Source organism: Cyprinodon variegatus, unplaced genomic scaffold, assembly GCF_000732505.1.
Source record: "Cyprinodon variegatus isolate N-32 unplaced genomic scaffold, C_variegatus-1.0 Scaffold545, whole genome shotgun sequence".
Lineage (NCBI taxonomy): Eukaryota > Metazoa > Chordata > Actinopteri > Cyprinodontiformes > Cyprinodontidae > Cyprinodon > Cyprinodon variegatus.
In genome coordinates, this window is record NW_015150998.1 from 135,655 (window position 1) to 148,209 (window position 12,555).

At 37.1% G+C, this 12,555-nt stretch overlaps 1 protein-coding gene across 1 annotated transcript; it reads left to right on the plus strand.

The window, feature by feature from the left end:
- The first annotated feature begins 3,604 nt into the window (after positions 1-3,604).
- Positions 3,605-12,310, plus strand: dnajb4 (DnaJ heat shock protein family (Hsp40) member B4). The gene is made up of 3 exons (XM_015391511.1): positions 3,605-4,042; positions 7,625-8,196; positions 11,303-12,310. The coding sequence occupies exons 1-3, from the start codon at positions 3,832-3,834 to the stop codon at positions 11,531-11,533; spliced, it is 1,014 nt and encodes a 337-aa protein (XP_015246997.1). The 5' UTR covers positions 3,605-3,831; the 3' UTR covers positions 11,534-12,310.
- Positions 12,311-12,555: the final 245 nt, after the last annotated feature.

Consider the following 12,555-nt stretch of genomic DNA (forward strand, 5'->3'; position numbering starts at 1 on the left):
TATATTTTTAAAGTACTCGTATTCTTAACATCTTTAATATTGTATCCAAAAAATATTTATGTTGGGTTTATCCAAACCCAACATAAAGTGGGGTTATTGTCAGGTGAAAACAGCTTTTTATTCACAGATCATTTTAAATGTTATTAAATTTTGGTCCCATCTGACTTGAAAGCAGTGGCGGTTCTGTGAAACATAACCTGCACTGAAGGGTGGCCAGCCGCAAAATTAAAAGTTGGCCGAAACCTTATTAGAGTCAATCTACACTGATCACAATGAACCAATGGGAAGATGAATGCCCACATATCATATTTGCCAAATAAATCACTGAAAACAGACCAGATTTTCATGAGCCTCTTGCAAATAAAGCTGCACACATGTTTAAATATGGTTTCTGTTTAATTATGGTCTACATTATACATACATTAAATTGGTTGAACAGTTGTTCTTTATCATTAATTACATAGAATATGACTGCAGAGATAATCTCTACGCCAAAAAATATAAAACTAATTCTTAGTCCTTTTTAATTGTAGTATATTGGTAAGAATAATCATGTCGTAAACAACTGCTGTATTTTTGTTGTTCCTTTTTGGTTAACATACTAACTTTAAAATGCTAAAGTAGGACATTCCTGCTGCCACCCTCTGGTTTAGAGGAGAACTGCTTGTTCCAGAGGTGGTGAATTACATCCCAGTGGGAACATCAAATGAACCTGTTTGGAGAGGCCAGTGATTGGTGGCCAGTGATTTGAAAGCACTGTTTTCAACGGCTACTCCGACACATCTTCTCTATGGCCTGTTGCAAACTGGAAAAGGGTTAAATCCCCACAGGTCTCTCAAAAAAGGCTTTTTCTTACTATTCTGAAGGCCATCAATATATGGCCTTCCTGAAAGAGTGCAGAAGTAACAATGGTCATGTGGACAGATTCTCTTTCTAAGCTTTGGATCTCTTTGTCTTCTTTACTTTTTGACAATCCTTTCCAAGCCTGCTATTAAGTTCGCTGTCATCCTAAGCCTTTATCAGATAATGAATTTAAAAAGCTCTGTGAGCTGTTTACAATGATGAGTTCTGACATAAAATCAGCTTTAATCTTCCCCACAACATTATATTTGACCTCTCTGCGTTTTTCCTTGGTGATTGTTATGTTTGTTCTTTAAAAAAACCTTCAGAGTATTATTTACACACAAGTGGGCTCTAACTGATTTCTGAGCATAGCACTGCTTTACATCCAGGGATATCAGAGTAAAGGGGGCTGAATAATGCATTAAATACTCTTAAAATATGTAATATGTCAAAAACCATGGATAATTTTCTATCACTTTACAATAATGGACAGCTGTGTGTAAATCAATCACAATGAATCCCAATAAAAAATATTGAAGACTGAGGTTTTAATATAGAAAACGTTAAAAATAAATAACTAAATGTTATGGGGTATAATGTTTGTGATGCATTGTATCCATCACTAGACATAAATCTGACTTCTCACAAAGAGATGTTGGCTCAGGTAAAATTCGCAGGTTTAGAATTTCTCATTCACTAGGTGTTGTGTCAGTCTTCACAAAACTAATTAAATAAATTAAAGATGGGGGATTTCATTTTTTATCAATTTTAAATCTTAATTTAAAAGGTAAGATTATTTGAAACAGATTGCTGTGTTCCCATACTGTTTTCTGACAGGTGATGGAAATGAGAATGTGGGATTATTTCCACCATGACGTCATGCAGGTAAAATATGACGCGGGGGGACTTTTTGGATCACCTTTTACCTCCGCCAGCATGGGCAAAGGAGCCCCATTTAGAAAATGACGAGACACACATTTGTTTTCTAGAAACAGCCGCTGGCTTTCATGAGCAGACAAGTTCAGTTGGATTCAACTACACCGGAAACTGTCTTTCAAAGTAAAAGCTGCTTCGCTTCTATTATAGTTTAAATTTAAATAAAACAAAAATGTGAATTATGTGTTACTGCATTAAAAACAATTGAAAACATCCATCATTTTAAATAATCATACCAATAGTATTCTTTAAAAGTTTATCATTATTAGCAAAAATAAATAAATTGTTAAACATAGCTGAACTTTTTATTAGGGCTAATATATTAAAAGTTTAGAAAAGGCTACCTAAATGTATTACATATTTTTAACTAAAATCAAGAAAAAATTAGATAAGAAATACAATAAAAAAAAAGCAATATTATCATTATATTATCTCGTGCATTGTTTCTATTTCTCCTAAAAAAATAAATAGTTAACAAAAAGATCCTAAAAGAATGTAGCCATTAAACAAACCAACACACTCTCAAAAAATTAGATGTCAAAAAGAAAAACAGTCTTTTCGGGCTAGGCAACATGTCAAAATATACACCAGGTCAGTCATTTTTATGAATAAGAGAAAAAAAACCAGAGAAAATAAGACACAGAAAAAAAAAAGAAAACAAAGCACTTAATAAAATGAATCAGTTCAGTTCAAAAATTCTTTACTGATTCAAAAGGGAAATTAAATGTTGTAACTCATAAGAGCATTTCAATGGATTGTTCTAGATGGAATGCCCTTATGAAGTGATCTCTCTTGCCTAATGTCATCAACATATAAAAAACAACTTATAAAAAATAGAGTAAATACACTATTAATATACTGTATGATACACTATATCATACTATTTGTTCAATGCATTTTATATTATTGACACAATTACTAAACATACTAGTAATTGTCTTGACAATAATACTAATACCACTAATATTAATAATAATAATAATAACAATTCTATAAAAGGTAGGCTACCTGAGATCATGGGCGATTCTAGACAGGGGCCAGCTCTTGACACCTGTAAGAGCCCCAGTACTGAAAACATAAACTACAAACATTACAATGTATGTTATTTTTTCTATACTATAAGTGTAGTTTCTCTGATTTGAGCAGGTAAGACATTTTAGAATGTTTTACAATTAGATTAAGAAAAAAAAATACAATCCTATTATGGAGTGGATATTATTTCAAGGGAACACTTACATTTCAAAGGGAAATACTCATGCCATCAGAAGATAGTTTCATTTACCTGCTCAATTTAAGGGCAAATATAGGACTACTTATTTCTACCTTTTTTAGATCAGAATTTGGAGGTTAATACTAAATCATCTTTATATGAGAATTTGCGCTGAAATAAGAACACAACTGTTTCCCCCCTTGGAGTAATTTATGATTTTGAGTGTTTGTCATTTTCCCTGTTCTGCCAGTCACCAAACTCGATTCAGAAAGCCCTCTGGCTGGGGTCAAACACAATCGAACCCAAAACCTTCTTGCTGCAAGGCAGCAGTGCTACCCACTGTGCCACTGAGCAGCCTATCTTAATTTTTTTTTTTACATTAAAAAAATAAATAAATAAAAAAGCCATCTGTACCGATGTTTTTTTAAAATGAATAATTGCCCCCCAATTATTTATTTATTTATTGGTGCCCTATTGTGCCCCTGTATAGTATTGGGTCAGCTGACGCCCCTGATCTAGAACCGCCTCTGCCTGGATGTAATTTTAGGTCTAACCGGATGCAGAATAGTTAAATGTGTCTAATTTGATATGAGCGTCGTCTCTGCATGGGAGGGAGCTGTGGTCTATTTAAAGCGGGTCATCCAGCCACGGATGAAATAGCAGAAGATCCACAGCCTGGTCTGGATCTCCAAAGCTCCTCATCCAGTCCTGATTTGATCCAAGCTGCGGCTCCAAGTCTCCTTGCTTTAAACAAGCGGCCCTCTGACAGAACCGGGGCTATTGAGCTCCTCATTTTTATTTTGTACATTTTATATTGATTATTATATTTTTTCTACACAAAAATGGGGAGAGACTACTACAAGACGCTGGGGATCTCCAAAGGAGCAACAGAAGATGACCTAAAGAAAGCTTACAGAAAACAGGCGCTCAAATGGCATCCTGATAAAAACAAGTCCGCAGCCGCCGAGGAGAAATTTAAGGAAATCGCCGAGGCTTATGAAGTCCTTAGTGATCCAAAGAAAAGGGAAATTTATGATCAATACGGAGAAGAAGGTAATGTGTGTGTGTGTGTGTGTTTTGGTTTTTTTAAAGGTTTGCATTTTATTACTGTTAAAATACAGCATTGGTAATGAACCCCCCCTACAGAGCTGGATTTCTGGCTGTAAAAGACAGATGGCTTTGATTCAAGGCACCTTGCAACCAGCAGGGCCTGGAAGCTGCTATCCAGGGCATCATGAGCATAATATGAAATTATAAAAATAGTCGAATTGCATCAGATTATCAGATACATGGGATTCATTTAAAATGCATTCTTTCAACATTATGATGTTTGTTTTAAAGTTCTTTTTTTAATCAAAAAGGCAAAACCTAAATAATCTTGTCACAACTATGGAATGTGTGCAAAAAAAGGAAAAGGTCCAGATGGCCATGGCTGGGGACTCTAACCATCTGGTTCTTTTTTTTTATTTTTATTTTTTACCTTCCTTGGATCCTACATTGAGGAAAAAGGTGTGAAGGAAATGTCTGGAAGACAAAGCACAATATTTATGTCAAAGAAAACATGGACACTTTAAGACAAGCAAAACAAAATAAATGAGAGCTTCCATTATATTAATGACATTTTGCATCCATGTCCTTTAGATTCATAACCTAAAATCTAAAGTAGTCAGTACAACACAGATTTCTAAACCTGGTCAAACTCTGTTTTAATGTGTCTTTAGCTTTTAATGCAAACAATTCAATCTGAAAAACTCACACGAAGAGAAAAGACAATTAGGAGAAATTTATTGATACAATTACTTTGTCTTTGGTGCTCAGACCTAGGCAGGAAACATAGCACTTAATTTTGATAGATATGCATGAACTGGAGCAAAGAATAGGGGCTGTTTCCCCCCCAGGCCTGAAACTGGTGGTGGAGTGGAGACAGATGAAGTTGGTCAGTCTGTAGGCTGCTGGTTAGCGAGACAGTATGCTGAGCTCTATGGGGAGATCCAGTGGACTGTGTGAGCTGATACTAGAGCTTCACTCAGGGACCTGGAAGATGGAAGTCCAGTTGGAAAACACAGGTTGAGAGAACCTGTCCATGATGAGCAAGCATGAAGCAACAGTGGAGAGGAAAAACTCCCCGTTGGAAAGATACCTCTGGCAGAACCAGGCTCAACATGGCGGTCTTCTGCTGGACTGGTTAAGATGAGACAGGGAACGTAGTAAGAGTCCGGGAGGAATGACACTCTGATGAAGCTGTAGCTATGATGGTGGAGGAGGGGCTGGAGGTGGGTTGAAATGGGGTCATCTGAATCTGAATGAAGTCAGACAGCGCATCCGCCGCCTGCGCACAGGAGCAGACAGGTACGGATCGGAGGCTTTTGAAGATGACGTTTGAATGTCGATTGGCTTTCGTGGAGGTAAGGTTCTAAGCTGATTGGCTGTGTCGCAGGTGGATGTAGGAGAGCAATGAGTTTCTTCAATTGAACTTCCGCCTGGGCTCCATTATTGAGCAAACCTTAATTTTTATTTTATTTTTTTAAGCTGGAACATTGCAGTTTGATCCATTCTGCATACGACTTAGAAATCAAGCTCAGGGAAATTACTTTTTTTAGGATGCATTGTTTATATACGGTGCTTTTTGTGGGCATACAGACAAATGAAAGTACCTTACACCAGAGCAACAATCCCTACCCAACATGCTGATTGACAGGAAGGAATTCAACCCACAACTTTAATGTTGCAAAACAGCTTATACCATTATTCACCCCATTACAGCTAGATTGAACTAATAGCCAAATCTATTTTTCAGGTCTGTACAAATTAAATTCCAATCAGTTCATTACAAGTACAGTCCAACCTCATGGTTAGATTAGATTAAATTGCAATTCCTTCATACTCACTTAATGTATATGTAAACACAGACACCTTTGGGATGTCATGATGAGTTTTGAATGAGGACCTAAATGCAGAACTAAGTAGAGACAAATTAAAGTTATTTAATGTAGTAACATTTGGATGATTGAAAAGGAAAGCAGGCAAGACAGAGGGCAAATAAATAGAATATTCCATGAAAGACGGATGAAAATCCAGCTGCTTAACATACTAAAGTACAAGAGCACTAAACGATAGAAAAACAAAAATACCAAAGGGGAGACATAACCAAATTCTTAAGAAATATGACATGAAAGAAAAAAAAGAAGAGAAAAAAAAAATAAAGGCAACATTAAATGAATAGAGATTAGTAGGTGAGAGTAGTTCAGTAAGGAAAGTGCTTTGTCCAGCTGACTAAGCTCATAGCAGTATAATAGATAGTGAAACTCAGGATAGCCTGCTCAAACTAACTTGCTACCTTCAATCTCCATGGAAACCACCTGTTTTATTGACCAGTGTGAGACAATAGTCTCCACTACTTCACAGGCTACCCTTGGCTTCAATTTTTCAACAGCACCAAGATATTTAGCAGTACTTAAAAGCAAAACACAACAGCCTGCCTAACATTCAGGTGTATCTGCTGTCTGCCTGTAGGAGCTGTAAAATAACCTCCTTTTATCTGTAAGATCCACATTCACATTAGTTCCTACCCTTCTTCCAGAAATGTATCTTTTAGGTTAGACACTGATGCTGGATGAAAACACCTGGTGCTTTCCACCTGCTGTAACCAGGGACATGGGGACATGTTTTAACCCACCGAAGTGACTTTTTGCATAGCCTTTGCTGATGGTTATGATGCAACTATTGGGATTTGAAACCCTTTCCATGAAGCTCCCAAAGCACTGCCTTTTTAACTGATCTGAAGGCCACATCATATTGCCTGTGTCTTTAGACGAAGCCACTGCATCTGCTATCGTCTCTGATTGTGCATGGCTATCGCTTTATGGTCACTTTCTGTTAGTTCCACTGTAATAGTATATCACTTTGTGATAATGTGTTCCTGTGGTCTGTGGAGGTCTAAGAGCTCAACCAAAACAACACCCTCGGTCTGAGGACTTTTCTAGGTTTCATCTCTCATCTGAGGTCCTGAGATATGGATATTGACTAAAGGAATGAGATATAAGGAGCTGCAATATTTGTTAGCTTAAAGTAAAGATAATCTGAAAAAGAAAAAAACAAGCATCTCCTCCACATTGATCAATTCTGGTCTGGTTACCTCCAGGTCGCCTTCCTTAAGGGATCTTTTGAGTATGTCCCACTGGTAAATATAGACATGATTAATGTAGAGCTTTTCTAGTCAGACTGAGAACTCAAAGCATTTTACATTACAGTCACATCCAACCAGCCACACGTATAAATGTGCACACATTCACACTCTTCAGATTGCAAGGCAACTACTATTTCCACAAAGCCACTGTCACTTCTGGAAGGAGACTCATTGGGGTGAACAAGAACCCACTGAATTTACATTATTACATCCTTTCAGGTTTGGGATTCCTTTGGGTCCTACATACTGTAACTATTATTGCTGGAAAGGTTGAGATAATTATGCATGACATACCTTAGACTAATAGTTACTGTAATTGAATAAATCACTAAAGCTTCTCCTGCATCAAATGTAGGGATTGCTTGTTTAATTCCATAAAGTGTAGTCTTAACTAAATGGTTATAATTTTTACAGTAAAGGTGTGATGAATCTTTCTTCTTGCCCTTCAGGTTTGAAAGGAGGAAATGGACCTGCTCCTGATGGACAAGGTACCAACTTCACCTACACCTTCCATGGAGACCCTCATGCAACTTTTGCCACTTTCTTTGGCGGCTCCAACCCCTTCGAGATGTTCTTTGGCCGTAAAGCGAACGGCAGAGATGACGAGGACATGGAGGTGGACGGAAACGACCCCTTCGGCTCCTTCACCAGCTTTAACCTGAACGGCTTTCCTCGGGATGGGCACGGAGGGCAGCAGCGCCGGAAACAGGACCCGCCTATTATACATGAACTGAGAGTCACTCTGGAAGAGGTCTTTCAGGGCTGCACCAAGAAAATGAAAATATCACGCAAAAGGCTAAATCCAGACGGAAGGACCATGAGGACGGAGGATAAGATTCTCACCATTGAGATCAAGAGGGGCTGGAAAGAGGGAACCAAGATCACGTTCCCGAGGGAGGGAGACGAGTCACCCAACACCATTCCTGCCGACATTGTTTTCGTCATCAAGGACAAACCTCATCCTCACTTCAGGAGGGAAGGCTCCAACATTGTGTATCCAGTTCGTGTGAGTTTAAGACAGGTGAGATGGTTTTTATTATAGCACTTTGACTGAGCATGGTAATATTTATAGAAGCTGGAGCTGAATTAGTCACAGTTTCAGAACATGCGGCTGTGAGGCTGCGACTTAAACTCTTCAAGCCTAGTCATGATCAATAAACTGTAGGTGGTCTGCCTGGAAAGCTTAAAAAGACTGCTGAATGAGCTCCACTCACACTTTAGCTCTGCAATTATGCAATCTGGATCATCAACGTTGATGAACGGGAGCCGTTTCTGCAGAGGGGTGACTGCCACCCACGTGCACACGATGTAAGTTCTCTGTGGTTCTTCCCACTCTGTTCAGATCTGGCTGTTACATCTCACCTTTTCATTTTTTAAAGTGTGATCCCTGCACGCAAGCGGTGGCAAAAAAAAGCTGCGTTTGATAGGATTCATGAAGGGGAATTCCAGTAGACACGAATTTACTTTCCAGTCCCAGTGAAATAATAGCCGATATGACGTTGATAGCTGTGATTTAGAAATACAACTGGGGTACACATGAACAATTAAAGATTGCAAATCTAGGTAAAAAAAACTAAATGGCTTTGTGTTCATTAGATGTGAGCAAAGTGTATATGTTAAACAGAAAAACTGGAAACAATTAAAAACTATATGACCGTCAGAACTGGTGCTATTAAGGTGAGGACCACAAGTTCTCCTTTAAGGTGAGATAGTTTCAGTTTAATCTGGAGCTGTCTTAACAGCATAAGAAAATTCGATCATGTAACAGGATGAAACTGCAGCAAAATCTCTTTAGCAGACTGGCTGAAAAAGAAAAAGGTAAAGGTTGCAACAGTCCAGGTGGATTAAAGCGTCGGCCTAATTGCAACCCTGTTAAGAAACAGACCTTTGAAAAGCTGAAAGACCTGAAGGATCTGTTCTAAAGAGGAACGAGAGAAGATTTCTGACTCATTCATTTCAGAGACTGCCTAAGTGGTACATGAAATGACAAAACACAGCTAATAATGTGTATTTATAAAGTGTTACATCACCGGTGTATTATGACTTACCATGATTTTATTAGAAATTCACAAAAAGGTTTTTTACACCTAGAAAAGTCTTCAAAGAAAAACATCTTCACAATTGTTTTGGGCTGCAATGTCTAAAAGGTAAAATAATTCAAGTCAGCAAAGTTTATCGCTGTTTAAAAATAAAAACAGGAAACTCGGAAAATAATCAGTTCGCTATCATTATAATTTAAGCAAATGTAGAAAGTGGAGGTTGAAACCAGTAACGGGTAATTAACCGACAACAAGCAATAATTATTTCTGCAATGGTAGACTAAGTCTTTGCTACCAACTGGATGCATATTGCCTTATTTATACTACTATAACAAAACAATTGATTTACTTTATTCAAAGCTATTTTCTAAGATCACATTTAATGATTTTTACAATGTTTTCTATTAAATTTGTTTCAGGCTTCTCACCCAGATGATTGTATTTACTCTTTAGGAAAGTTTGGAATTTGTTAGAAAAAAATAAGAATTTAAAAAAGTAACTCCAAGGCCACCAAGAGTGGCAGAGGTGGTTTGAATACATGGAATATAAATCCATATTGTGTTTGTTAGTATGTGGATTTATCCAGTAAGGAGAGGAAGTCTGGAGAAAAGGTTATTTAGAGCAACAGATGTCATGATCTCTGGACTGTGAGTCAGTAAGCCAGTTTGGCTCAGAGTTTGGTGATATTCTTGCATCTATTTTGTTCCTGTGTTCAATTAGTTTCTCTTACACAATTTGTCCCCCTGTATATTTGATATTTTCCCAGCCCTCCTGCTTTAGTCGTCCTGATCCATGTCCCCACACAGCTACACTCTATTTCATTAAATATACTCACTTGTTAGTATATTGATTATCAGCTCAAATGATCACAACTCTTTCAGTTTCTGTTACCTCTTGGCACATCCTTGTTTCCTGCTGGGTTCCTGTAATTTTAGAATAGAATAGAATATAAATAAACTTTATTGTCATTACACTGTCACAAGTATATAGCAACAGAATGTAGTTCGCATCTATCCAGAAGTGCTATAAAGGATATAAAAATTTATTTACATGTGCACAGAGACTATGTATGCTTTCACTATTAATGGCATCTTTAAACAGAGAGTAGTTGTAAGAGGCTATAAAATCAATAAATATTAAAAAGTATATACAGATTATACAGGGAAGTTAGGATATGGATCACACACATATATATATATATATATATATATATATATACATTTTTCTCTTTTTTGTTAAATAAATCAGCTCTGTATGACTACATCATGATAAAAAAACAATGCTGTCTATCATACTGTTATATAGAATTAAAATATACATTTTTGCTATGATCCACTGTGTAAACCCCTTTGTGAAGAATTGGTATCCAAAATCAGTCTTAATTGGGTTACTTGTTTTAGATATTGCCCAAATCAAGTGGATGAATGATTAGTAAAATATCTGCAAAATATCTGACATGAAGAAGAGCTTATATATGAGTTTGAATCAGCTGTGTTGTAGCAGAGACATATGTTAGGCCTTTGATTCATCAAGGTGACCATGATGTCCTCTCTGCTGTTCATTATGGCCTCACGGCTTTATGGAGAAATAGAAATCACCTTTATAAATAATATTTTTTTCAATATTACTCTTTAAATCAAGTTATTGGCAGTAAATCATGTGAGGGTTGTTCTTCTCTGAATCCTCAATAATACCCTTATCCCTCATCTTTGCAGTCATTGTGCGGATGCTCCGTCACCGTGTCCTCCATAGACGGGAAGACATCTCACATGAAGATCACTGACGNTTTGTGAAGAATTGGTATCCAAAATCAGTCTTAATTGGGTTACTTGTTTTAGATATTGCCCAAATCAAGTGGATGAATGATTAGTAAAATATCTGACATGAAGAAGAGCTAATATATGAGTTTGAATCAGCTGTGTTGTAGCAGAGACATATGTTTGGCCTTTATGGAGAAATAGAAATCACCTTTATAATTATTATTTTTTTTCACAATATTACTCTTTAAATCAAGTTATTGGCAGTAAACCATGTGAGGGTTGTTCTTCTCTGAATCCTCAATAATACCCTTATCCCTCATCTTTGCAGTCATTGTGCGGATGCTCCGTCACCGTGTCCTCCATAGACGGGAAGACATCTCACATGAAGATCACTGACGTCATCAAGCCTGGAATGAGAAAAATCGTAGCTGGGCAAGGCCTCCCCTTACCTAAAAACCCTGAACAGAGAGGAGATCTGGTGGTAGAGTTTGATGTGAACTTTCCAGAGACGTTGCCTGGGAACGCCAAGGACGTGCTGAAACGACACTTACCCACATAGGACAAGAGGACTGGGACTCCACGCCGACGGCCTGATGACAATTACTTCAATCAAGAGACACTTTTCCCGCAAGGACAGTTCTGCACAGATGGACCCCAACTGATGAATGTGTGGTGTCTCTTTTAGAGCTATTTGGTGTTTTCATAGATATCGTGCATGCTGCCAAGCTGATACAAGTGCAAGTGAGAGACTGCTTGAGCTCTGACTGTTATGTGAAACTACACGCTTGTTATAAGTGGCCCTTTGGTTGGAAATAGCTGCCAAAAATCCCATTCATGTTGGGAAAACCTTTGTACTGAACAAAACATTTAGATTTTTTTTTTCATGAATTGATTAGAGGCCGTTATAAAATACAAGTCCTTGATTGTGAGTTCTATCAAGTTTTAGATTCTCATGCTCAATTGTGGTGTAATTTAGTTTGGTTTTAGCTATTGTTTGGCACATTTTGGATCTTTACATGCAAAACTTGAATTTAAAAAAAAAAGGGAAGAAGTTTTTACCTAAATAATCCTAAGAATCATTCTCTTGAAATAAGCTGTGTAATATTAGGATCGCTTCACAACATGCTGCTTATGAATATTTATAGTCTGTGTAGCAATATTGCAAAAAAGGCTCATTTAAAGCCCATAGAAATGAAATTTGTACATGAAAACGAATGACAAAATGGAACCTACTTGTAATTGAATCTATATTTTGATAGTCAACTGTGATTTTTCTGATGTTGTAAAATACACAGTTATTTTTATTTTGATGTGCAAAATTCCAAATTAAATATATCTTGGCTCAACATGCGGTCAGACGTTACTATAGTGATAATAAGGAGTAAATATAACTGTCCCGGTCTCAGCTGCTCATTTTCAGCTGCCAACACTGTAGGCATTTATGTTTTCCCACCAGGGGATGCCACTACACTTACAGTAATATAGAGAATTCTATCTATCTATCTATCTATCTATCTATCTATCTATCTATCTATCTATCTATCTATCTATCTATCTATCTATCTATCTATCTATCTATCT

Bases quoted from the DNA above. Each gene is read 5' to 3' on its own strand.
- dnajb4 (XM_015391511.1), top strand. From the start codon at position 3,832: ATGGGGAGAGACTACTACAAGACGCTGGGGATCTCCAAAGGAGCAACA. The intron at 4,043-7,624 runs GTAATGTGTGTG...CTTGCCCTTCAG, and splicing joins TGATCAATACGGAGAAGAAG to GTTTGAAAGGAGGAAATGGA. The intron at 8,197-11,302 runs GTGAGATGGTTT...TCATCTTTGCAG, and splicing joins TTCGTGTGAGTTTAAGACAG to TCATTGTGCGGATGCTCCGT.